Here is a 24,903-nt window from a genome sequence, read left to right on the forward strand (position 1 = left end):
CAAGTGCGATCACTAAATTGACAACGCAGGCTCTAGACATCCAGATCATGAATGTGGTGTTGAGGCTCTATATCGAGTGCATCGGAAAGTTTCTTGGGGTCCTAAGTGTGTCGAGCAAAAACGAGTCGCGGTGGAAACATGAAAATGCAATATCCAATATTCTTGGGTCAAATCCGAGGGGCAAGATAGTGAGACTAGTGGACTAAGGTGGGGTAGATGCAACATGTCTCGCTTGGGAACGCTAATGCCCCAATTTTCGACGCAGCCCCTTTATTGCAAAACCCGCTATATAACCGCACCAAAATCACAGCCTTTCATCAATCATCTCTTCAAGAGATCCATCGGCCTGATGGTCTAGTGGTATGATTCCTGCTTTGGGAAATCACGTGACCGTGATAAGCCTATTCTGCAGGAGGCCCCGGGTGTAAGTTCACCCATTAAGATTCGAAATCGAACGCAAACTAATAGCGTCTAGTCGAATCCCGGTCAGGCCCCAATTTCTTTTTTTGCAGCATTCTACGCATAGAGGAGATCAGGTATGAGTTGCTTGCGTGACCCACATCTTTCTGTTTAATTTTATTTTATTTTTTCATTTTTTAATTGCGCTGGTCTGGGAACGCCAAATGGAGCGGTTGAGCAACACGTTATATTATCGCAACGCAAACACACTGTAATAATTGTACGCAGCTGTATACCTTTATTCTTCGCGGATTCAATATCAACTAAGAAAGGATTAAGGAAAGCACACATACGAGTGGGTTGCATGTGACGATTGATCGCTGTGGCTGTTGTCGCAGCCTGGTTGCCGCGCAGAAGAGCAACAAGTTCACGAAGTTACTTTACCAATACCTACTTGTCACCAACTTCAACCCCTCATCTCCAAATTCGCGAATACCCCTCTCCTCCACCCGCGTCCTTGTTCGAAACGTCTTCTCAACCTCCCCAGTCTTCAAATTCACACCCTCATGTTCATACCGCTCTCTCTTTATCAAGCATCCTTCTATCGCCCACTTCGGCACCGCTTCCTCAAACCTGACACCTTTCTCCTCTAGCATCATACTAACAAGCTCCTGCGTCTTCTTCCCATTCATCTCCTTGGTCGAATAGATAGTCCTTGCAAAAGCAGAAACAGAATTCCTCACAGCATCATTGCGACAGCGCCAGATGAGATTGTTAAGCGCCTCTGCTATGTCAGGCACAGGAAAGAACCTCGCATCGAAATGTGCCGTTCCAAGCACTTCTTCCACATCGCCCTTTACCTCCGGCTCGGGCATATCCTTCAGAGCATCAGTGAGATGCTTGTTGAATCTTACGGAGCAGTAGCTAGCGCTTAGACTACATAGCTTTTGTACTCGCTCGTTGAAACTCTGCACGCCTTCTGGGAAGACTAGGGTGATCTCGTCGGATTGCGTGTATGCGACTGTGGCTCGGGGGAAGAAATGGAGGAGATCGGCGCAGGTTGATATCATTGCGGTGTGTATGCGCTCGTCGAATGGGCGCGCGAAGTGAGAGGTAAAGCGTGAGAAGCCATGGCCATCTAGACGGAGGATGATGGGTTTGTCTAGAGGAAGGGTTTGATCGAAGCGTGCTTCGTACGATTTCATGCGCGCTGCAAGTGATAAGGATTTATCGGTACGCGGTGCTGATATTTCGACATCGCCGTGGTTTGACATGGTATTGGTGTGAATATCGTAAATCTTGCAGGTTGGTTGACGGTGTTGACCATTAAGAGGTAAGACTACACCTACCTTCACCCTAATGTTAACGATGACTCATCAGCCTCACGTGTTTTCACTTCAGTTGCTTGATTAGGGTCATTAGGCTGGTTGCGTCGCGATCAAGAACAGATTGGAGGGATTTTCTGGAGCGGCATTATCCATCATAGTATTATGTACATCATAAAAGCTTCATGCTCAGCCATCCCAATAATCATTCCCAGCTTAAGGCAAGCACGAAAGGATCGGCTTGAGCTTGTTGATGATCTCAGTCTGAACTGCAGCATCGTTCATGGTCGTCTTGTCGTTTGCATCGCCAGGGCTGATGGTAACGTAGCAGTCGCTTCCACGGATCAAGATGACGTCCGCCTCCCACGGCAGGCGCGTGCTACCGCACCATTCGGCATCACGAGCGCTCAGAAGACCAGTGTTGATGCGCGTAAAGATGTACTTGAACTGGCTGGGGTCGCTGCACTTGGTCTCGGATACAGCGGGGAAGTTGACGTTCAGGAAAGAGTTTGCTGGGAGGTATGGTTTTCCAGAGTTGATGATGGTCGTGGTAACGTTCAAAGCCAGATCAGCATAGACCTTGCTGTGGAAAGGAGTAGGTGCGTTCCATGCAGTAGGATCTCCTGTCACGCCAGAGAAGGCGATGGCTGGGATCTGAGCCGTCTTTGCCGCGAATGCAGCGGCGCCGACTGTGCCGGAGAAGGGAACCTGAACAGCAACATTGCTGCCGACGTTCGGTCCGGTCAGAGCGAGTTCAGGCTTTGCGCCGTTCCAGAGCTTGGGGGCAGTGACATCGATTCCCTCCTTGATCGAGGTGACCGGGAAAGAGTTGACGTAGTTTAGGCGAGGGTCTGTCGCGTTCGCGCCGGTTGGCGGGCTTCCTCCTGGGCAGGACGCATGAATGCAACCGTCTGAATCAACGGTTTTCGGGGGTGCGTCGGAAGATCCTGATATAAGTCAGCATGTGTATATGGCCATGACTCGACTACCAACCTCTGCCAGACTGGTTCTCAGCGGGACCAGACAGTACGACTTCGTGACCAGCAGAGTTCAAGACGTCAAAGAAGGTGCGAAGGTTTGCCTCTGACCAGCCGTCATCGTTTGACTGAACGATGCGAACGGCTTGAGCGAAAGGAACTGCCGCAGCGAGTAGTAGGAAGGATCGCATCTTGAATAACGAATGGAAGACGACGAAGCGAATGTGTTTGACGGAGCGACCTGAGACCTATGCAAGTAAACAGCGCGCACCTGACGTTTATAACAACACCCTTCTCCCGACCTATCCTTACGCCAGCCACAGAGTCCCCAGTCTTGATCCACCGCTAATGTTCCAAGCATTATGCGAGCCGAACGGGCGAACAGAGGTCAGGAACACAGCCATGGCACACGCCGCAGTCTAGTCACAACGTGCGGGTAGCAGCGATCTGATTGCTCCTCGCATAAATGACCATGGTCGTGACATGCTGGAAACATCGGCTTTGAGGCTGTGAGTGGTTGTTGACCTCCGAAACGGAGACACTCCCAAGCCTTTGGGGGTGTCGCCCCTAGCGCCTCGGCTGCAGCCACTCAAATGGGCAGGAGCGTCCGGTAGTCTTTCGCACGTGTGAGGAGCTTGAGGTGTCATTCACGGATTTTGATATGCAAGTAGTTTGGTTCATGGTCTTTCATATATCCGTCGATCGATTTTCAGGGAACCGTTCCTCACACTGACCATATGGGATGTCATCCCGCGCATGTAATCAAACGGCCCGTTCCTCGAAGAACTATGCTTCCATTATTCAATACTGAATCGTTCGGACCGCTGCGCATGAAGGTTCATGCGGCATGTCGACATGTGAAAGTATCCGGAACCCGTAGTATCAATGTCTCCTAATTGCCAGAACGCCTTATCCAAATGCTCTATATTTCTCTGCACTTCGCCAGATCCTTAAGATCTCCATCTCTCGCTCATACGATATGAGCAGGCTTCACCGGCTGCTGGTAGTAGTCGGTCGCAGCACCGCTCTGGTATGGCGGAAGATACTGGTTGTTCATCTCAGCAGGTTGCGTCTGCGAGTGGTATGCGGTATTTTGGTATTCGGGTGCGCTGTTATACGGAGATGATTCCTGAGCAGGTACGGAACCCCCGAATGGGTTGTGCGCCGGTGCGTACTGGCCTCGTTTGGCCTCTGCCTTCGCGCGACGATAACCGATGACCGAGTAGATGAAGAGACCGAAGTAGCTGAGGCTGCGATGTGTTAGTACTGCAAACGACCTCCTGAACTCTGAACGTACAATACAAAGACGCCGAATCCAAGCCCGACGTGGCTACCGCCCTTGCCAATATCCGCAAACTCCATGATCAAGGCGACGCCCCAGAACGCAGTCTGGAACGAGTTCATGGTGAGGAAAGTGCCGGGTTTCAGCGCATCGCGAAGGAAGAGCAGGATGGCGAGAATGTCGATGAGGAGCACTATACAGCTGAAGAGTATAATGACAATGAGCAATCTACTGGCTGTAAGCTTTGTGTCTGCGCTGTTGATGGTGCGATTTACGAGACTGAGGGTTGGATAACGTCTTCCAATTCTTTCACATTGCTCAGCGAAATGCCTACTGCTCCAATGATCAAGAGCATGATACATATTCGCACCACCCAGAAGGGCACGAGAACGCGCTTCTGCCAAAATACCGGTCGTTGCGCCATGGTGAATCGTGCCGCTGGTGACTATCGTTGCTTGTCGGTGGCTAGGTGCAATGTTTGCGCAACAAAAAGAGGAAACCAGGATATAAGTCTCTGTTTGCAGGGCTGAGCGCGAGATACACCGATATTTCGGGAACTCGCGTTGACTGGGCTGTGATGCGTACGCTCAGGGGAACGCCTTGCGGCGCCGTGATGAAACACGCGTTCGGCCCTGTACATCTTCATCTCCCTCTTTTAGCAGCCGCGCCGTTTGGGGCCGGTGTTGCAGCATTGCCTCTATGCGTGGTTGATGATGGAAGTGTTGGATGCGTGTTAAAAGTGATCAAATTGGTGTGATATAATGGCACTCGCTGCCCTGATGAAGAAGCAAAACGGCTGTCACGAGTTTCAGGGTCTGTGGAGATGGGCCGTTAGGCGATGCTGGTAGCCTCGTACGCGGTAATAGCGCGGTGGTCGCAGCGTTGTGGCTGAGGCAGTCAGGCAACGATAGACTCCAGCACCCGATCAACAGTCGTGAGTAACGTGCATCTGCATGCTGAGTTGTGCACAAGTTAGCCTGTCTTGCGTGTAAGCATCATGCTTCGATGCACGTCGATCGAATGTGGAAGGTATGGAGGCGGGCACTTTCCGCGCCAGCCATCTGATCGGAGTGGGGCTGCCACGAGACCCATGCACGCGTTGTTCCCGCCCGATAAGCGCGATAACGAGCGACACCTTGATGGGCAGCCAGAGCTTCCCCAGATTACAACACATAGCTATCTCTTGATCGAGAGCTGTACGATAGTCCGCAAGTTCTGTCCCCATCTTCATCATGGGCAACAATCAGTCACGACCGTCCGATGCTGCTGTTAATGAGAAGTTGATGGAGCGACTCCAGGCGCTCCACATGAAGGATGAACGACCCATGAACGAGAAGGATGGATTTGTCGTTGTTGGCGGAGAGGCTCGTACGTTACATGACGTTGAGAATGGTATACCAAGTCTAACTGTCAAAGCACCTCGATACACCCCCGGCGTCAAGTACCAACAAGATGTATCTGCCGCGTCAGTGTCAGAGTGGGAGAAGGAGCTTATGGAAGACCCAAAGGTACTACACACAGCTCTTATACTGTCTCCTGCTTACCTCTGTAGAACCGCCTCGCTCTCGCAGCTCTTAGCTCCAACTCTGCCAACGCCGTACTCTCATCCCGATCCGCTGTCATCGCAGACACCCAGAAGTTCAACATCAAGATTCCCTTCGAGGGCTCGCCCGTCACAAATCAAGCCTCATCCGGAAGATGCTGGCTCTTCGCATCCACCAACGTCTTCCGCGTTGCGATCATGAAGAAGTACAAGCTATCCGAGTTCCAGCTGTCGCAGGCATACCTCTTCTACTGGGACAAGATTGAGAAGGCAAACTACTTCCTCGAAAGCATACTGGATACGAAGGGTGAGGAGATTGACAGCCGGATCGTGCAGGCGCTGATGTCCAGCCCTGTCGGTGACGGCGGACAGTGGGATATGGTGGCCAACCTCGTGCAGAAGTATGGTCTTGTACCGCACTCGCTCTACCCAGACTCGTTCAACGCGTCCAACTCATCTACCATGGACCGTCTGATTACGACCAAGTTGCGCGAGGATGCCGTCCGTCTGCGTGCTATCGCATCCAGCAACGCATCGCCAGACGCGATCAAGGCTACTATTGCTGGAGAGAAGGAGAAGATGCTGCGTGAAATTCACCTAATCCTGACACTCATGCTAGGACCTCCCCCGTGCTCTACGAAGCCGTTCACCTGGGAGTACTATGACAAGGACGGCAACTTCTGCACCGTCAAGACGCGGCCCACTGCCTTTGCTAAAGAACTGTCCGACAACAAGACCGTTCGCGCACTGTCTGGAACGGACGTGCACTCGCTTTTCTCGCTTGTAAACGACCCGCGCAATCCCTACAACCGCCTGCTCAGCGTGAAACGACTCGGCAACGTCTGGAACGGCCGACCGGTGACGTATGTGAATGTCGACATGAAGACTATCAAGGACGCCTGCATTGCGATGCTTAAGAAAGGCATGCCAGTCTTCTTCGGTTCAGACGTGGGCAAGTACTCCGATTCCACCAAGGGAATCATGGACACGGATCTTTTTGAGTACGAGCTCGGCTTCAACATCAAGCTCGGCATGTCCAAGGCGGAGCGTCTGCAGACCGGTGAGAGCCAGATGACGCATGCTATGGTTTTGACAGCTGTACACGTTGTGGATGGCAAGCCGGTGCGCTGGAGGGTGGAGAACTCGTGGAGTGAGCGTGCAGGCGACAAGGGCTACTTTGTCATGAGCGATGCTTGGATGGATCAGTTTGTGTATCAGGCAGTCGTTGACCCTAGTGTTGTCAGCTCGACGGTCAAGAAGGTGCTCGAGCAGAAGCCGAAGATGCTGGAGCTGTGGGACCCGATGGGCGCGTTGGCGTGAGTGATGTAGATTATGATACCTTTGATGAAATGATTGTTGCTATGAGAGAAGCTGATGGATGTAAGACTGAATGCGAATCTGACATGGAATGAAGTGCCCGTCTTTCGTTAATCAAAGGGTGCGCAGTGCGGGCAGACAAGTGTGGTAGCAATTTGGGTGGATGCTTCACCAACGAGGTTTGCCAGAGCTTCGACCCAGCAGTGGCCAATTACTTTCTATTTAGTTGGGGAGGGTCAAACAAAGTGGTTAGACTCCGCGAGATAGTCGCATTTCGGATGTTAGGCAGTAGATAAGGTGGCCTGTTGGATATCACTGTCGTCGTCGATTCAGCATAGCCAAAGGGCACTTTCGCTACTTCAACCCAACAGTAATCGACCACCATTCTTCCCCAACACACTAGTAGTTGCTGGGTGTAAGAAGAAGGCGCTCTGGAAGTCTGTGTGGGTCTTGGGTGTGTTTGAGTTGGTGGGAGTGGTGTGCTGGGTGCGTTGAGTTGGCAAAAATGATTCCATTCAAACCAAACACTTGTAGTATGTTTCTAGATTGTACCGAACGTGTAGAATAGCAAAAAGAAATTGTTTCCGACACCGGGAATCGAACCCGGGCCTTGCCGGCACTGCGCTGCTGTGAGGCTGCGAGCTTACTCTGCGATGAGAGCGGCAAATCCTAGCCACTAGACCATATCGGACGTTGATGGAAGGAAGGCAGGATAGAAACAAGATATAGAAAGGCGTCAGCACCTGACGTGGTTGAGAAACAAGTTCGAAAAGATACGAGTCAGGAAATCGGGTAGGGAAAAGTTGGACCAAGATCAACTAGATCAAATCAAGCCTATATCTTACAGACCCACAAAGACTCGAGGCTAGACTGTCTGTACTTGTGATACATCCTATTAGAAGCCCTAGGTGCATACTACATTATATGTGGTTTGCGAAGCCACTGTTGACGCATGGCCGAGGAGGTCCTCAAGACACTTTCGGATTACGCAGGATATCTAGTACCGTACTGAAGTACACCAGGCATCTCTATTGTATTCTGATCGAAATCTGAACAGCTTGCGAAGACCTCCTGGCTTGAGAGCTCGTACCACAGTTCATGTATTATCTCATTCGACCAACAGCTTTGACTGTATACTCGCCCACCGGACGCAAATAGTTCACCCGAAAATGAAAATCATTACCTGCGCCGAAGAGCAGCTCCTATGAACTAGCATCGATGTTCCTCAATCAAGATAGTTCTCCGATGATGTGATGACTCCCGACATCGCCGCGTCTCGCCCCGCGAAACAAAAAGTTCCCCGCGAACACCAACTTCGACTGGACATAGCGGTCGTCGACTCCAACCCCCAATTCCTTTTATCCGCCCACAACATACACAATGGTCGCAAAGAACACGGCATTCGATCTGCAGAAATGCGCGCGATCCAATATTCTCGCCTTGGAGCCGTACCGATGCGCGCGCGAGTAGGTGAATATCCATGACTCTTACCGCGGTACCCAGCTCACGACGCGTAGCGATTACAAAGATGACGGCACCAACATCCTCCTCGACGCGAACGAGAACGCATACGGGCCGGGACTACAGTTGAATGGCGAGGGCAAGCTGCCTGGCGCGAATGTCAATGGCACTTCCGACTCATCTTCCGCGATTGATGTCGATTTGCTTGGCCTGAACCGATACCCAGATCCGTATGCACACCGCGACAGCTTGCATCGCACACGCTGACGACCTCATACAGTCACCAAGAAGAACTCAAACAACTGCTCTGCAACCTTCGAAACACCCACACCCACACCTCCAAGAACATAACACCCGCCAACCTCTTCGTGGGTGTCGGCTCCGACGAAGCGATCGATGCCCTGATCCGCGCCTTCTGCGTCCCCGGCAAGGAGAAGATCCTGACATGTCCACCCACATACGGTATGTACAGCGTTTCCGCGCAGGTCAACGACGTCGCGCTGGCCAAGATTCCCCTACAAACACCAAGCTTCGATCTCGACGTTCCCGCGATACTGAATGCCATGGATGAGGATAAGAGCATAAAGTTGGCGTACCTGTGTTCGCCAGGCAACCCGACCGGAAAGCTACTCAAGAAGGAGGACGTACAAAAGATACTAGAACACCCATGGAACGGCGTTGTGGTGGTGGACGAGGCATACATCGACTTCGCGCCCGATGGAACGAGTCTGGCAGAGTGGGTAGCCGAATGGCCCAACCTCGTCGTCATGCAAACACTTTCAAAAGCCTTTGGTCTCGCAGGCATTCGGTTAGGTGCTGCATTCGCCGATCCAGCGATCGCCCAAATCCTTAACAACATGAAGGCGCCCTACAACATACCCAACCCAACAAGCCAGATCGCGCGCGCCGCCTTGAGCCCGAAGCACCTGCAAGTCATGCAAAGCCACAAGGACCTCATTGTCAAGCAGCGCGACAGGCTGATCGATGAGCTGCCCAAGATCCCTGGCATTGGAAAGCTCCACGGCGGTGTGGAGTCGAACTTCTTGCTCTACCAGATACTCGATGCGCCGGCGGATCAGGGCGGTAAGCCATCGAACGAGACAGCGCTGGCGGTGTATGAGGGCTTGGCGGAAGAGAAGGGCGTGGTAGTAAGGTTTAGAGGCAAGGAGCACGGATGTCTGGGCTGCTTGCGTATAACGGTGGGTACGGAGAAGGAGGTAGATCGCTTTTTGCAGGAGATTAAGCAGGTGATTGAGGGTATTCACCAGAGCTCGGGCAAGCTTGGAAAGAAAGAAGAGCAACGGAGGGAGAAGGAGGCTAATGATGTGGTTGCATAAAGCATGGGCAGGTAATAGAACTGTACATCAAGAGACGGTATCATCCGAGCAATACAATATCTTCCAGCTGCTGAGGTAAAGGCAGCTTCTCGAGGAGCGCCCCGCTCTGAATCAACGGCTTTCTTGTTATAAAATCCGTATCCTCTCGCTCACTCCTTCTCTCACTTCTTCTTCGTGGTCTTCTACCCACACCTTCTGATTCTTTGCCACAACAAAGCAATTTACCTCTTGTCCCTCTCTTTTCTAGACCGATAAACTCTCGGTCACATTATGGCGGATAGAATGGATGCAACAAACTTGGAGGCAGAGTTCAAGGCCTTGAAACTCAAGGGCAAGCTTCTGCAGAGAACACTCTCTGTAAGTATCACACGAACGAGATCTGATAGCTCCTCATACTTATCCGTGATCAGGACGTATCCTGCGAATATGGAGCTTTCATGAAGCAGTACAACGAGGCGAATGACCGTATGCTCAATGAGAGCATCAAATCGCCGGACACGGAACGGAGTACCGATTGGGAAACTCAGAGCAAGAATGCCGTCGTCGTAATGCTGATCGATGCATCAAGTCACAAAGTAAGTACGCACTACCTGTACATCTCAACACAGTTCTCATACAGTAACAGTTTTGCGACGAATTATTTGACAAGAAAGTCCCACGGGGCTCCGAAGCTTCAGTTCTCCTGCGTAATGCATTGTGCGAGAAACTCAAGGCCAAGTTTCCCGAATTGGCACATAGCAAGTACTGCTTGGTCATACGTATATTCGCCAGCCTCGAGATGCTATCAATGACCACGGCGACGAGCGATAAGAGCACGTCACTTGCGGGTTTCCTTGCGGATTTCGGAAGGGTCGGCACCTTCTTCGATCTCGTGGTGACACCAGATGATCGTGGCATCAAGAACAAGATATGTGGTACGCTATCGTTGCTTTCATCGAAGACAAGTGTGTACTGACGTAAAGAAGGAAACCTGAAACTCTACATGGCCAGCGAGCAATGCAAACACGTCTTCTTAGCAGCTGCCGAATCGTCATGGTATCACCAAGCTTTAGAGCCTTATCGTGGACAGACTTCGAAGATAACATTAGTATTCGGAAATGGCTTGGACATTGGATTGAGGAAGATGGGTCTGCTCCTCGTTTCATTCCCAGCAGTCTTCGAGCCACCTCCTAAGTTCAAGATGAAGTCGGGCAGCACAACCAGCGGTACTAAGCCTGTGGAGAAACGCGAAGTCAAGTCCGAGACCGTACGAGCTCCCATGCTATGTCTGAATTTTAGCTAATATGACTGCAGGACGCAACCCCAGGAGAGCATGCCGATACCAATGCGATTTCCCCGGACGTTAACTGCACCGACAAGGCTTTATGGTCACCTCTCTTCTCCTTCCAACTGCCAGCCTGCTACATTGGTGGTCGCATCCCAATCAATAGCGCAAAGCAGCGGATCGACATCTATGTACGGGCGCCAACAACCAAAGAGTTCAAATCGTACGACGCGCGCTCCAAAGTCCAATATCACCTCTGCATCGACTACTTCCTGCGCAACAAATGTGGAAACGTCCACTGCGATTTCTACCACGGTACCCTTGAACCGGAAGTACACTACGTTCTACAGCACACAACGATGGGTACTGCATGCTCAAAGGGTAGCGTCTGCCGTGTTGCAAACTGTGCTTACGGTCACATTTGTCAGCGAGGCGAATGCGGTCGTGCGGGAAAGAGGGTTGAGGGATGTCGCTTGCCGGGCTCGATGCATGGGCTGGACACCAAGGTCGCTGAGTGGGTATCTCCGGATGAACACACTGTGCGTCCTTGTGTATCCGCCAAGAATAGTACCGCGTCAGGTGCTGGGGCTTACGCAGGTGGCGGTGTTGCTCTCTCTGTCGATGAAGATCTCCTTGGATAGAATTGGTTATCCGAGGCACGCTTGACGTGTGCATGCCCAGGTGGGTATCGGGAGACTACCTAGGTAGAAGGAAGCTCATAGCTAGACGTCCACGGGTGGCAAGATCGGGATGGCAGGCTGAAAAGTTTTGGAAATCAACATCTAGCTACGGATTCCTGGAGGTTACTTAAATGATGGAACTTATTAGAATGAAGCTCTTAAGATATCGGAATGATGTCCGAACAGTGCACATGAGGGGATGCCAAATTTCTTCGCCGAGGCACAACTTCGCGCTAGTGAACCTTCCATCGCGAACAACACGCGTCCAGCCACCTCAGCTTTCTGGTCTTTCGTACCAATGCCCACCTCGGATCACTTCTCGCGCTTCTGTCTGAGCGAACACGCGGTCCGACATCTTCACATGATCCTGCAGCACCCGCGATTGCCCGGTAGTGGTAAGCAAAATTCTGAAGATGCCTGCTGATGACTTCTGGTGCTCGAACAGCACTCCTAGGAAAGCATCGCACCATTGCGCACCAGCGCCAAATGCGAGGTCGTTGAGGCTGTCAATGACGCAGATGCTGAGATGCGAAGTTGCTGCCAGGAGTGCTGAGAACAACCCGAGAGCTGCCGGCCAGCTTTCATCTGAACCATCCAATCCGCGTAGCGCGTCTTCAGAGACTTTGAAATTGTCTTTGTCAAACTTGAATTGCAACAGCTGAGACGTTAGGCTGTACACCAGACCGATGAGGCCGACTTTCTCCACGTTGCGATCCGTCCCAAGGGTCGCGAACCGAGGCCGCTCGCAAAAATGCGATATCATTGGCATCTCCGCCTCCCAAGCAACAATCAGCATGTTCAGTGCAGCTGCATACGAACCTGGACGATCCGACTGCAGAACGTTGTCACTCGATATCCACAGTGTCATGGAGATCACTTCGGGATCGAACCAGGCGCGAAGCTTGCACCCTATGTCGGCGCCAGGGAGCCAGAACCGACCATCGTTGAGAAGCGAATAGCCTTCGTTTCCCACGATATGCGCTTGTAACCCAACTGCAAAGTCTCTCGCTCCCGTTCGGCTTATACCGCTGGCGTCCTTCCGTACCTCTTTGTACGATGTCACAGTGTCCTGCTGTGCGGACCTTCCGGATCGGGTGCGAGTTTGAGCCTCAATACATCTCATTCGGAATGAGCTCAGGAGCATTATGTGTGCTAGCTGCCCTGGACGCGTCACGTTATGAGTGGGGTTTTGCTGCCGCTGACGGAGAACCTCATCGCGCCGTTCTGTCTCGGTACAAAACCATTTTACCCGGGCGGTGTTCGCGATGTTGTTCTCCCTATACATCTCGTTCAGCATATCCTCGATCTTGTCTTTTGCCTTTCTATATCGCTCTCCCAAAGACTCGTCGAAACTTGCGAGGAAGCGAGACGTGCGCGACTTCTTGTACCATTCTATGACATCGCGATAGAAGAGGAGGACCTGTGCATAAAGTTCGGAGAGGAGCCTGTGCATCGCTCGTGTACGAAGAACAAGCAGAATGTTGCTTGCCCGTGCTGCTTTCTCAGTGACCGTGGTTATCGCATCCGAGATGTCGTCAGCGATTTCGTCGTGATTTACAGCAGCACGGACGATAAGAGAAATTCCACCACACAGTACAGATGCGTAACCGGTCTGCGATGGGAAAATGTCGAATACGCCTTTGTGATCGTCTAGTATTCTACAAACATCTCGGAATCGCTGGAAAAACCGACCGGACTATGACATCAATCAGTATCCATCGATGGTTTTTGTGGCCTCTCTCAACTTATTGGGCACTGCTAACCTTTCCTTGTTTGCTTTTCCATGTTGCCTCTAGAGTGCTGACATACTCATGTAGCTGGGCAAATCCATGAGCAGCTATGCCTTGTATAGCCTCGTTCGCCTTCATTTGCGCTGTCTTCCGGCTCCTTCTCGCTTTTACTAACGACGATGGCGATTCAGGCGCTTCGAAGTCATTGCACACTCTCGCCAATCGACATTTAGCGTCTTCTACGGCGTCGAAAACGGAATCACTGGTCGGCACGATCAGCCTGAGGTATTACATGGCCTGTCCCTTATGCAAACCTTGCGTTGTCGTCCTGGAACAGCTTCCGCATTCTGGTCTCGATCTGTTGTTCTTCCGAGGCATCTTGCTCCTCTTGCGCGCTCTTGGTCACACGCTCGAGTGTCGTTGAGCCTGGTAAGCTGTTCGTGAAATTCCGTACTATGGTCTGGCCTTGGAGACTGTCGATATCGGCTTGTGACATCCTTTCCATGGTCTTCATCCTCGCGCGCTTTCGATTGTCTTTGGAAAATGGAGCAGTACACCGGCTGCATGCTGCCTCACGATACGGGTGTCTTAGACCGTTCTGAAGTTATACAGAGTGCCTGGCACATATGCAGTCTACCTTGCGCTATCCGACTTGCATCGCCACGTCCATTCTGCACACCTGTACCTTGTTGAGCTCCCTGTACTAGCACAGCAGACGCACCGCGCGCTTACACTGAGCGATACACGATCCACAGAGTATCTATGCGGATCTGGCTTCACCGGTCAAAATCATTGATCCCTGAAAGGTTTGTTGTCCGATGTTGCGTTACCCTCGTGATTACCCTCGTGATCCCAATTTATGCTGTCTCCCGCAGATGTCCCGGGGCCCACCCAAATAGGTTCACCGGCTCCAGTGGAGATGTATGTTCAGAGGGCGTCGACCTAATTCTGGCTATGGGCTCGAACTCGCGCGGCTTCGGCATAAACCTGTGCCTTACATCAAGACCTGGGCATGAAGACAAAATAACGACCAACGACAATCGCTATTCTAACCGCAGTCTGTACAGTCAACGATGGGTACGAATGATACCGTCGCGGCCATTATGACCCCTGCTGCTCAGCCTCCTCACAATGACACTGGTCACGACGCACACACGGAAGTCAAGAACTCCGGCGCAAGCGAAGAGAGCACTGAGAAGCTTGACGAGAAAGAAAAGGAAGGTCAAGATGAAAACAATGAAGGAGGTCTTGAAGCAGACCGCGACGAAGACGAAATACCAGAGTTGGACGCCTCACAGAAGGAAACTATGGCTATCGTCAACAATGCTATAACTGCCGCTACAGAGGTAGGGACGGATGACTCACCGGATCTGAGCTTGGCAAACGGTGGGCTTCGACATATCAGTGTGAAGTTTGTCGGCACGGAGTATTATGTCATCCCTTGGTCAGCGTGTTACTCGTGGAAAGTATGCAAATCTTAGTCTGAAATACCCTGCATGTCACCGTACTGACTTTATTTGGTAGGTGGTCTTAGTTTTACTCAAGACATACTACTCCCATTCCAACAAAAAACTGGCCGATATAGAGTCCAACAATATTACTATTGAGAAGATCGGCCACGGGTTGGTCTCTCCCGAAACCTGGGAGCACGCTGTTGAACACGGAAAGCAGTATTTCTTTTTCCCCCATTCCTCCTACGACTCGGATTCGGATTCGGATTCAGAGCCCGATTGTCAGGATCGAATGCGTTACACTGTCAGCTACGTCGAAGTCAGCTCGAAAGACAGAGACGGCTGTTTGGTGGCAGAGCGCACATACGACGAACCTATGCAGGTCGGGACTGTTCACGATGATACAACAAGGCCAGCGTTGGAAGAGATAAAGACCGTTCAAACTCCACACTACCGGCAGATCAAAGACGATGCTGAAGCTGAAGTAAAGGCCAAGTTGGGGCCTCTCGATCGCGTTAGATCTACCAGCCTGAAGATCAATTCGTCGTATCTACTGAACATTCTGAAATCAGTCATCGAGTATGCGTCTAAATCCCCGGACGGAGAAGTGTTCGGTCTGGTCTCCGGCGAGTTCGACTATCCGTACAAGGATCTGTTCCATCACATGGATGATCTGATGAGATATAAGACCAATGAAAGCAGCCTCCGGTCTCTACACTCCGCAAGCTTCAACGAGAGGGCTGATTCTCATATCGATTTGCTCATTGGTTATTTGAGCTCGCAACGGAAGATACCTTTTGGTGCAAGTGTCTCTACCCGGCGCGAAAAGCTATCCGTTACTACTTTCGCGGCATACTGGTTGCTCCTAAAGCCAGGGACGGATGTATACGTGCGCGAGGAAGACGGGTTGTTAAATGCATATATCGTGCATGCAGTCGATGGAGGCGTCATCGAGGTCGATGGAAAGGCGGTAAACGTCGATTACCAAGTATCCGTCTGGAATCTGATATGTGATGGAGAGTACGCGCGGCCTGTTGCTCGAAACATTCCAGTCCCAATTTTCGACAACGAGAAAGAGGTGAAGGATCTGCCAGTTTTCCCTGTCGATTTCAACGACAGCTTTGACGGCGGCCGACTCAAACAGAAGTTGATAGACCGGGGCAAAAGATATCTTGCATACACAAGCCAGCCATGTTTCTTGCAGTACTCTGGTACAGGTTTGGCAGATGCGAAGGTATTGTCAGCACTGCATTAATTTCATAAGTTTGGTCGCTGAAAGCATGCAGTACAAACGAGCACGTGTTGTCGTTACACACGAAAGGATGCCTACCCACCTTACATCCCATAACGAGCATCGTGTACCAGAGATTGACGATACGTTGTGGAGGTCAATGCGTGTGGCAAGCTGTGAGTGCCATCCATGCGCAGATTCAAGCACGTCGCAAGGAAGCCACGGTAAAAACCGATTTCATGATTATTTCTGGATCCATGCGAAGAGCTCTGGGGAGATTTCTGCGCATCAGTATATGCTCATGGGGTCACATGTTTATGCTTTCATGTTGAAAGAGCGTACCTACGGTAAAGTCACTGTCATTTTAATCATCGGGTTGCTTACCATATGGTAGATTTACTGGCTGTTGAGGGGTTGGAAGAACCAGTCATGGTGGACACAGCGATTGATAGGCTTGTGATGGACAGTAACAACAAAGAGCTGATCAAAGCCGTAGCTCAGGTCTATACCGATAGCGATAGGCCTGATCGGTTCAGTGGGGACTTCATACGTGGAAAGGGCGAGGGCCAGATTATACTATTGCATGGGCCTCCAGGTACTGGAAAAACGCTCACAGCTGGTGCGGTCTGAAGTCATGTTCAAGTGTTGCAGTAACTAATGCGTCACAGAATCAGTTGCAGAATATACACGACGGCCGCTACTCAGCATCACTGCGGCTGACTTGGGCCACGAATCTCAAACAATGGAAAGGAGCCTCCTCCGATACTTCAAAGATGCGAGTGACTGGGGCGCTATAGTCCTTTTGGACGAAGCAGATGTGTATCTCGAGCAGCGAACAATGCACGACCTCAGTCGCAACAGCATTGTATCAGGCAAGTCTTTACCTTGAACATGTGCTGATCGACGCTTACTGTCACCATAGTGTTTCTCAGAGCTCTCGACTATTTCGAAGGCATACTTTTCTTGACCACGAATCGGGTTGGTCAATTCGACGAAGCCTTCATTTCGCGCATCCATCTCTCGCTCGGATACGACAAGCTGACGAACGAATCGCGTAGCAAAATATGGGACAACATGTTCAGGAAGCTCAAAGATGACCACAAGCGTGGCGGACGCGAAATCCTCTACGAGTATCACGCGAAGAGCTACGTCAAGAGCAAAGAAGTCCAGTCCTTGGAGTGGAATGGACGGGAAATCAGGAACGGTAAGTATCGCCTTATTAGCGCTTCGTGTAATACAACTAACCTTCTCGTTCGCAGCATTTCAAACTGCAGTCGCTCTCGCCATCTTTGACGCAAAGCGCGACAAGAAAGAGCCGCCTGAGATGACTGAGAAGCATCTCAACCAGGTTGTGCAGATGTCATCGGCTTTCCGGAAGTACATGACGGCGGCACACAGTGGTATGGATGATTCGACGTGGGCGTTCAAACATGGCAATCGCGAAGACAAATTTCCGAGCACGCCAGCCAAGACGGATGGTTGAGTCTCGGTATGAGAACAGGTACTAGTGCAGGCTACAATTCGTATTGCGTTGTGTCAAGATATCATCGTACCTAAAGTCTACATTGTCTAAGACATTACTTGCTTGCATCTTTGGTCCCAAGTCACATCCCTGTCCGGCTTTGTAAGGGCATCGCCCTTGTACGCTCAACCCTAGGAGGAAAGCCTCTACATGCGGCATTGACACCGCTATCATGGCTATGCTTCAGTCTTCTTATCTCAGTACGTGTATTCAGACCTCGAGGTCTGAAAGCTCGTACTTATCTGATAGTATCATTCAGGCACCGCCTTCTGTTGTTGTCCGCTTCTCGCGACGGGAGGTTGTGTTAGACTGGAAACCGGACTCGCATAGACCTTTTCGCTGCAAGATTCGAATGGAGGCATTGGAGCTGTCCATCGTTGATCCATTATAGCCGCCTGTTTTGATTGTGACACAACAGCCCGCTCATAATACCGAATGCGCCAAGTTTTTGTTGTTTTGGGTAACACATGATATACACGGGATTTCTTTAGGACTATTCCCAACTTCTCAGAACATGGTAGTGATGTCACCACTTTTTCGAAACCCTGGAGGCGAGAACATGTCACTCGCGCATGAATCTGTTTCTAGCGTTTTTGAAACTGTGTGATCTTCGATGTTGGAGGAAGAGTGACAGGTGGTCCAGGAAGGCGGAACGGACGGTATTTATACACATCGTCTCTACTTCGACATGGCAACTCATCGGCTACGTTTGGATACTGTCGCAGCACAGCAAACATGGATCCAGTAGGATTTCGTTTTGGTGGTTTCGTGGACATCAGTTCTTTGGGAAGTTTCTTGGAATCTCGAGACATATAGCTGTTGTTGTGGCCTTTCGGAGACATCGAAAACGCAAGCCAGACTCGCGCACATAAAGGCATTTTTGCAGTCTTTTGGAAACACGAACATCAAAGTTGTGGTAGAAGTACAGAGCTTGAAGGAGCGACGGAGCAGATATTTGTAATCGCGCGTCAGAGCTCCGATCTTCGGCAGTCTTTTGGGCTCAAGACAGAAGGCGAAAACATGGCCAATTCTCCACCAATTTTTGGTATGTGATGTGATGGCTATGAGGGATAGCAGATATGTGCAAATCAAGCAAAGAAGTCCGTAAAAGTCCAAACACTATGTATGTGCGAGCTCTTGACTTACCGTGTAGCTGGACCATGTCGGAGGATAGTCCTGTTTCCATTGAGACATCGAAGATGCGAACCATTTTTCCAAAATTGTCTAAAGCTAGCTCTCAGAAAGCCACAAGAACATGCGCGATGTGTTTTAGCATCTAGTTTTGAGGGAGGAGGTCATGGGTCGAATATGAAAGTCATTTGGAATGCTCTTTTTGTGAAGGTGGGAATGAAGAAGGGTTGTGGGTGGTTCGACGAGCAATTTATAGACCCAAGGACAAGAGGTTCAAAGACCGGCTATGCCAAAACTCATGAAGACATTTATCATGTTGGTAAACAGGTCTGATTCAAAATATACATCAGTTCGACAGCACCTCCACGATGTTATCCCAGAAACCCAAATCGTACACATTTTCCACCGCCGCTAGATTCCACACACGCTCAAAGCTATCTTCTCTAGCTACTGACTGTATGCGGCTCGGAAGTGTTTTGGGCGGTTGACCATTTCGCGTGCGGATGAGAATGTGTCTGCTTTCCAGCGGCCATGTTGTTGGCGGCTCTTCGTCTTCTGGCGGGGTTTCCGGAGGAGTCGGGAAGGGCGACGTTGACGAGGAAGAATGCGCGGAAGCATGTGTATGTTCCCGTGCAGGTGTTGCTGAGCGATATTCTTGCATGGTATCCTCCCGCCTATGGCCCAGGAAAACGACGCCATCGGCCATGTCGTCTCGCCAGTCCGCCCACTTGGCACTCTCGTTCGTAGTCATGCCGGCCCAGATCAGGTAGACGTGGTATGCGAGCAGACCCAACGGAAGCGGCCATGTGAGAAGAGCCAGTAGTCCAACTCCAGATCCGCGCACACCGCCCATGTCGAGGTAGATGGTTGTGTAGATGAGAAAATAGTGGGTCTTCCTGTCAAAGTATCCAAACCAGCTCTTCATGTTTACGCCTTGCTTGGGGCTGTATCTATACCATCCTTCGTACTTCAGGTAATGTCTGTGAACCAACGGCGAAAGGCTGTAGTAGGCCAGATATGCGCCATACGCGATCAATATGCCGGTGGATAGCAGCAGGGCTAGAAACCACTTGTAGTTGCCCCGCCCCAGACAGTTATTGACCCATATGCAATGATGGTCCATCCTCGACACGCATGTCTTGCATATACTGCAATGCTTGCTCCGCGCTGGCTTCAAGAATTTGCATGTTCGGCACGGCGTGCCTGGATAGTACAGCACCCTGTCGTACGGGTAGTGTCGCATCTGCTCGGCATGATTGAGCGTAGTGATGTATGTCTGGCTGTTGCTTTTTGCGCTGAGATATAGGAAGATGTATGGCTGCGGCAGTAGAACGAAGGCTAGGAGCTTGTGATGCGGTCGGATGAGGTGCCAAACGGTGGGCAGGAACAGCGTCGCGCATGCGGTCACAAGGCCGAGGAAGAAGATGACGACCAGCGGGTGCTTGTCGTGCATGAGGTAGTTGCCCAGGCGGGCGCCGCCATTGGTAATGCGGCCATTGGTGAGGGCAAGATCGAGCTTTCGGAATGCGGAAGGGATGTGGATGAGGAAGAGGCGGTTGAGGAAGCCTATGGGCGTGTTTCTAGGATTATTAGAATAAATGATGCGAGGAGGAGGAGCGTAGATACCTAAAAGCCGGCAGTCGTCCGAAGAAAGCTACAAAGGTCACCAGCGACACTGTGATGGTGAAGATGATGATTGTTTGGGCGACGGTCATGGTGAAAGAGACCTAGAGGCTGCGATACTAGGCATGGCGGAACAGAATGAAGACGCGAATCGAAGCTCTATGGCATCACGTCGCGCTCTGTCTGTCATTCCACAGAGGTGACAGCGCAAGCGTCGGATAGGGCTGAGCAGCCGCGGAGGCTAAGCGACCCCGCGTGAATCATGCGACCCATGTGAGCACGCGTCGCGCCTGAGCCAACGCGTCATTCACCACCACCATAACCCGACAACACCACCCCACCATGGCTGGGCCGACCGTATACACCGATGTCGCGGAAGACTTTGATTTCGCATCCGGCGGCCAATTATTCGCTGGCAAGAAGTTCTGGGTCGCGCAGCGCGTAGCATCGCGGAAACGGCTACTGGACGACATCAAGGCCAACGGCGGAGAGATCGTGGCATTAGAGAAGAAAGCGGACTACCTAATTGTGGACCACGCTCGGAGAGACTGTCCTCCCGGATCAACATCCTACGAGTTCATAGAAAAGTCCATCAAGGAGGGAGAACTCCAAGATCCCGAAGATTACACAGCCGGACCACCGTTAGGTGAGGCGCGAGAGGCTGGTTCCATTCATCAACCCACCAAGAGCGGAAGGACATCGTACACAGCAGAAGAAGATAGGATACTCTCCAAATGGGTGCGCGACGCCCAATCTAAAGGCGCATCCATCAGTGGGAACGAGCTATACAAGCAGCTCGAAGCCAAGGTATGCGCCAACAAAGAAAACGCGCGTGGGAGTGGTCGCTAACGAACGACAGTACCCACGGCATACATGGCAGTCATGGCGCGACCGATGGGTCAAGACACTTAGCAAACGTCCGCTCTCGGCCTTCACGATACCTGATAACGCTCCTCCGTCTCCTCCTTCCGACCAGTCGAACGAACGTATGCCCCCAGTTCCAGCCCCTTCCAAGCCTACAGAACAGCAAACACCTAAAACAGAACAGGCTCCGAGTGCGACCAATCTCGATAACAAGGGCAAAGCAAAAGCAAACCGCGACTATAGTGTGGAAGAGTTAGAAGTTATGTTCAGCACAGACGACTGGCTGGAGTGCTATGCTTTTGTAGCGATTATCGATGGCGTGGAAGGACAAGACGACTGGATCTCAGCTTGGGATGGGTGGGCTGAGAATCAGGGGAACCAAACTGCCGAGCAGTGGCGGCAGTATTACGAGAAGGTAGTCCGTCCACAGTGGTTACGCGATCCGGTATCGAAAAGGGAGAAGATCAGGAAGAAGATGGAACAGAAACACGATGCCGCAAAGGCAAATCATTGTCAGACGCTCAGTCAGCAGCCTGCAGAGATCGAGAAACCAAACGAAACACTGCCACAACCTTCTCCAACAACACGAAATAGAGTGGAGCTGGTACAGCGGTCAGCCTCTGAGGGAGCACACTCTGAGGAAGTGCTGCATAACCGAAATCCACCCAAAGTCGCATCGGAACCTAAGATGCCATCATCATCCACCGCTCGCCAAGAATCTCCGAACTTTTATGATGAACAGCTTGCCAGGTACACTAAGCGATTACGGGAAGACAACTTTGTGAAGCAGGAAGATGAGGAAGAACTAGCTCCTCCCACCAAACGTCGGAAGAGCGGAAGCGCGACGCCTACCCAGGAAGAGCCAATGCAACCGATCAAAGCCGAGGGCACGCAGAACCAGCCCGTGGAGATATCTTCCGCTGCGAGTTCCCAGACTAATTCGACGTCAGAAGATGCCGAGGAGCTGATGCAAGAGCAAATACGGTCTCAAGAACTCGATGCAATGGATGAAGATGCTACCATCGTGAATATAGACGAGGATCTGAAGGAAGAAGAGGTGGGAAGCATAGAGTCAGATGACTTTCCTGACATCGACGAGCTACACCCACTCTCACCACCGCCAGACCAAGACCCGATATCTGGCGATGATCTGCCCTCAAATACACCTACACCGCGTGCCACCCGACAGAAGGTCTCTAATTTCGACACTCAAGCCATCCTATCGTCGCCAACACAAGACAAGTTCCCAAGACCACAAGACTACGTTCCCAACATGGCTCCTCGACAACCGCAGCGGTTCTCCTCACCACCCGAACAACCACCATCCGACGCATCAACCACCCAATCCATGGAAGAGTTTCGCCGCTCCCTCCAAGAAGAAGGAGAAGAAGAAGAAGACCCAGACCAAACCCTCTACTCGCAGCATCCCCCCCAACCGCTCCTCATATCCTCATCCCCCGCACCATCCACCTCATCCACAGGCGAAGAAGACCCCGACCCACCCCTTACAGGCGACGAAATCATCGATTTCTACACCGAGCTGAACGAACAGAAATGGTCCAACGAATTCATTAGCAAAGCACTTAAACGCACAGGTCTGCGTCCTGACTTGGCAGAAAAAGTACTGGATGCGTGGAAGGTTGGAAAGCCTTTACCGATGGAAAGGGGTATATGGAGTAAAGAAGATGATGATGCTGTCGAGGGTGGTGATGGGTATCAATTGGCTTTGTTGGAGAAGAAACATACGCTGGATGGGTGGGGAGGGATTGTGGAGAGGTTGAAGTTTTTGGACACGTATCGGAGCCGGTAGGAGGGTTTCGGAGTTGGTGTGGTTATTCCTATCGATACTTCTGATATTGAACAGTGGAATCGATTTTTCAGATAGTCTTGCGTAAGGTTGGATTGGACGTTCGTATATACCCTCAGCGCAGCCTACACTGCCTCTCTTTTGACGAAGAAAGCTGGAACGATCATCTCGCAATCTACGAGTAGAAGAAGCCCACACCATAATCTTGTTCGAATCTCAATGCCCAACCCAAGCCCGATGCGCCTCCCCATACCTCTCCCCCTCCGGCTTCGCCTGATCAACAATCCTCCTCATCTCCGCCATCTCCTCCTCCGTCAACTCCACATCCCTACTCCCCCAATTCTCCTCCAACCTCCCCACCTTCGTCGTCCCCGGAATCGGCATCATCCCCTGACTACTTACCCAAGCCAACGCAATCTGACTCGTCGAACACCCCTTCTTCTTCGCCAACTTCTTAATCTCCTCCACAATCGCTTTATTGCGGTAGAAATTCTCGCCTTGGAATTTGGGGACAGTACGCCGGAAGTCGTCCGGCGCAAAGTCGTCGGGGGATGCGTAATCGAAGTTGTCGACGAGCCAGCCGTGGCCGAGGGGTGAGTACGCGATGTAGGAGATGGAGAGTTCGGCGGCGGCGGCGATGAGGGAGTCGGTTTCGTGGAGGGTCTCGAAGGCGGAGTATTCGGCTTGGATGGCGTGGATTTTGGCGACTTGAGCGGATTAGTAAGTTGAAGGCTGATAGGTTAGGGGAAATTGTACTTGAGTTTGCTTTTCGGAGTGTCTTGGCTGAGCACTCTGAAAGACCGATGTACTTGGTTTTGCCTGCCTTGCGGCATTCGTCGAGTGCGGGAATGGATTGTTCGAGGGGGGTGTTGGGGTCGATGCGGTGGAGGTAATAGAGGTCGGGTGTAAATCCCAACCTCTCAATGGTACCATCGATGTATTTCTTGATATGAGCTGGGCTATTCGTTACACCTGACTCGCCATCGAAGCATGCAACGCCACACTTTGAGGCAACTGAACATAGGCTATCAGCGACACTGCCAGTAATGATCTTGATCTCTAATTAGGAGAACTTACTGAACACCTTGTCACGGACGTTGTGCTTTCGGATGAAGTCTCCTAGAAGCTTTTCGTTCACACCTGCCTGGTACACGACGGCAGTGTCCCAGAAAGTGCAACCGAGTTCAATGGCTTTGAGGAGAACGGGCTCGGCTTGTTCAAGGCTGAGGTTGCTACCCAGTCCATGGCTGAGACCCATACAGCCAAAGCCTGGAGACGGGACTTGGATGTCCTGGAACTGGAATGTCTTGACCATTTTGATAGAGTTGGCTGCGTAGAGACGAGACGTTCTGAGGTAGAAGTGGAAGTTGCTGAGCTGGTGTGATAATGCAGGACTTGCCCACATAGGTCTTTATTATATACTCACACATGGCAACTTAGAATACGTTCGGTGATACAGACTTTGAGAGTGTCAGCCAGTTGCATTAGCGGACCCATGCAACTTCGTGGATAAGTGATGTTGAGTCGAATATCTCCGCTAAAGCCGCAACGCCCTCATGCCTCACGTACGCCTCATTCTCACGTACTCCTAACAAGAACGGAATTTTGTCGGTGAAGAATCTGACGTGATGTCCACATAGTTGTTCCAATTGGCGTACTCAGAGGCGTTATGTCCGTTACCGCCGATGTTGCGACTCACATCCGCATCGATAGTTTGAAGTATCAAAATTGAGACAATGCCAATTTCGCAGGTAAGTTCCACAATCGCATAGCTCACAGAAGCTACTGTTGGTATTATTGCAATTGTATCCAGCTAGTACGGGCTGCTTTGTTTAGGTGGAGATGACATATGTTGGAAGATCGCACCTGGCACATCGATGTTGATGAGGACCTCCAGCCACGCAGCCACAGCTTCAAGCCACTCATTACCAGCAATGACGTCGCCCAAGATGTGGATGC

At 51.3% G+C, this 24,903-nt stretch overlaps 12 protein-coding genes and 1 non-coding gene across 13 annotated transcripts; 6 read left to right on the forward strand and 7 right to left on the reverse strand.

The window, feature by feature from the left end:
* Positions 1-839: 839 nt before the first annotated feature.
* J4E85_007200 (uncharacterized protein) lies at positions 840-1,673 on the reverse strand (the record flags this gene model as incomplete). Its single annotated transcript, XM_051471433.1, has 1 exon — positions 840-1,673. The coding sequence occupies one exon, from the start codon at positions 1,671-1,673 to the stop codon at positions 840-842; it is 834 nt and encodes a 277-aa protein (XP_051324507.1).
* A 267-nt stretch (positions 1,674-1,940) lies between these two features.
* On the reverse strand, positions 1,941-2,892 carry J4E85_007201 (uncharacterized protein; the record flags this gene model as incomplete). The annotated part of the gene is made up of 2 exons (XM_051471434.1): positions 1,941-2,671; positions 2,718-2,892. 2 exons carry the CDS (start codon positions 2,890-2,892, stop codon positions 1,941-1,943), a joined length of 906 nt encoding a protein of 301 aa, XP_051324508.1.
* A 779-nt stretch (positions 2,893-3,671) lies between these two features.
* J4E85_007202 (uncharacterized protein) lies at positions 3,672-4,407 on the reverse strand (the record flags this gene model as incomplete). The annotated part of the gene is made up of 3 exons (XM_051471435.1): positions 3,672-3,951; positions 3,999-4,211; positions 4,259-4,407. The coding sequence occupies 3 exons, from the start codon at positions 4,405-4,407 to the stop codon at positions 3,672-3,674; spliced, it is 642 nt and encodes a 213-aa protein (XP_051324509.1).
* Positions 4,408-5,215: 808 nt separating this feature from the next.
* Positions 5,216-6,846, forward strand: J4E85_007203 (uncharacterized protein; the record flags this gene model as incomplete). Its single annotated transcript, XM_051471436.1, has 3 exons — positions 5,216-5,351; positions 5,400-5,491; positions 5,536-6,846. 3 exons carry the CDS (start codon positions 5,216-5,218, stop codon positions 6,844-6,846), a joined length of 1,539 nt encoding a protein of 512 aa, XP_051324510.1.
* Positions 6,847-7,425: 579 nt separating this feature from the next.
* Positions 7,426-7,534, reverse strand: J4E85_007204. The gene has a single exon. It is a non-coding gene; the product is annotated as a tRNA-Glu (tRNA).
* A 689-nt stretch (positions 7,535-8,223) lies between these two features.
* J4E85_007205 (uncharacterized protein) lies at positions 8,224-9,641 on the forward strand (the record flags this gene model as incomplete). Its single annotated transcript, XM_051471437.1, has 3 exons — positions 8,224-8,309; positions 8,361-8,534; positions 8,585-9,641. 3 exons carry the CDS (start codon positions 8,224-8,226, stop codon positions 9,639-9,641), a joined length of 1,317 nt encoding a protein of 438 aa, XP_051324511.1.
* A 270-nt stretch (positions 9,642-9,911) lies between these two features.
* J4E85_007206 (uncharacterized protein) lies at positions 9,912-11,546 on the forward strand (the record flags this gene model as incomplete). Its single annotated transcript, XM_051471438.1, has 5 exons — positions 9,912-9,998; positions 10,028-10,216; positions 10,267-10,555; positions 10,607-10,887; positions 10,935-11,546. 5 exons carry the CDS (start codon positions 9,912-9,914, stop codon positions 11,544-11,546), a joined length of 1,458 nt encoding a protein of 485 aa, XP_051324512.1.
* A 313-nt stretch (positions 11,547-11,859) lies between these two features.
* J4E85_007207 (uncharacterized protein) lies at positions 11,860-13,820 on the reverse strand (the record flags this gene model as incomplete). Its single annotated transcript, XM_051471439.1, has 3 exons — positions 11,860-13,243; positions 13,395-13,595; positions 13,630-13,820. 3 exons carry the CDS (start codon positions 13,818-13,820, stop codon positions 11,860-11,862), a joined length of 1,776 nt encoding a protein of 591 aa, XP_051324513.1.
* A 598-nt stretch (positions 13,821-14,418) lies between these two features.
* On the forward strand, positions 14,419-16,021 carry J4E85_007208 (uncharacterized protein; the record flags this gene model as incomplete). The annotated part of the gene is made up of 2 exons (XM_051471440.1): positions 14,419-14,701; positions 14,901-16,021. 2 exons carry the CDS (start codon positions 14,419-14,421, stop codon positions 16,019-16,021), a joined length of 1,404 nt encoding a protein of 467 aa, XP_051324514.1.
* Positions 16,022-16,426: 405 nt separating this feature from the next.
* J4E85_007209 (uncharacterized protein) lies at positions 16,427-17,480 on the forward strand (the record flags this gene model as incomplete). Its single annotated transcript, XM_051471441.1, has 3 exons — positions 16,427-16,616; positions 16,920-17,201; positions 17,257-17,480. The coding sequence occupies 3 exons, from the start codon at positions 16,427-16,429 to the stop codon at positions 17,478-17,480; spliced, it is 696 nt and encodes a 231-aa protein (XP_051324515.1).
* A 1,516-nt stretch (positions 17,481-18,996) lies between these two features.
* On the reverse strand, positions 18,997-20,365 carry J4E85_007210 (uncharacterized protein; the record flags this gene model as incomplete). The annotated part of the gene is made up of 2 exons (XM_051471442.1): positions 18,997-20,230; positions 20,277-20,365. The coding sequence occupies 2 exons, from the start codon at positions 20,363-20,365 to the stop codon at positions 18,997-18,999; spliced, it is 1,323 nt and encodes a 440-aa protein (XP_051324516.1).
* Positions 20,366-20,615: 250 nt separating this feature from the next.
* J4E85_007211 (uncharacterized protein) lies at positions 20,616-22,947 on the forward strand (the record flags this gene model as incomplete). The annotated part of the gene is made up of 2 exons (XM_051471443.1): positions 20,616-21,080; positions 21,154-22,947. The coding sequence occupies 2 exons, from the start codon at positions 20,616-20,618 to the stop codon at positions 22,945-22,947; spliced, it is 2,259 nt and encodes a 752-aa protein (XP_051324517.1).
* A 213-nt stretch (positions 22,948-23,160) lies between these two features.
* J4E85_007212 (uncharacterized protein) lies at positions 23,161-24,259 on the reverse strand (the record flags this gene model as incomplete). Its single annotated transcript, XM_051471444.1, has 3 exons — positions 23,161-23,651; positions 23,701-23,958; positions 24,022-24,259. 3 exons carry the CDS (start codon positions 24,257-24,259, stop codon positions 23,161-23,163), a joined length of 987 nt encoding a protein of 328 aa, XP_051324518.1.
* Positions 24,260-24,903: the final 644 nt, after the last annotated feature.

Source organism: Alternaria conjuncta (assembly GCF_024043145.1).
Source record: "Alternaria conjuncta strain BMP 0040 chromosome Unknown scaffold_10, whole genome shotgun sequence".
Taxonomy (NCBI): Eukaryota; Fungi; Ascomycota; class Dothideomycetes; order Pleosporales; family Pleosporaceae; genus Alternaria; species Alternaria conjuncta.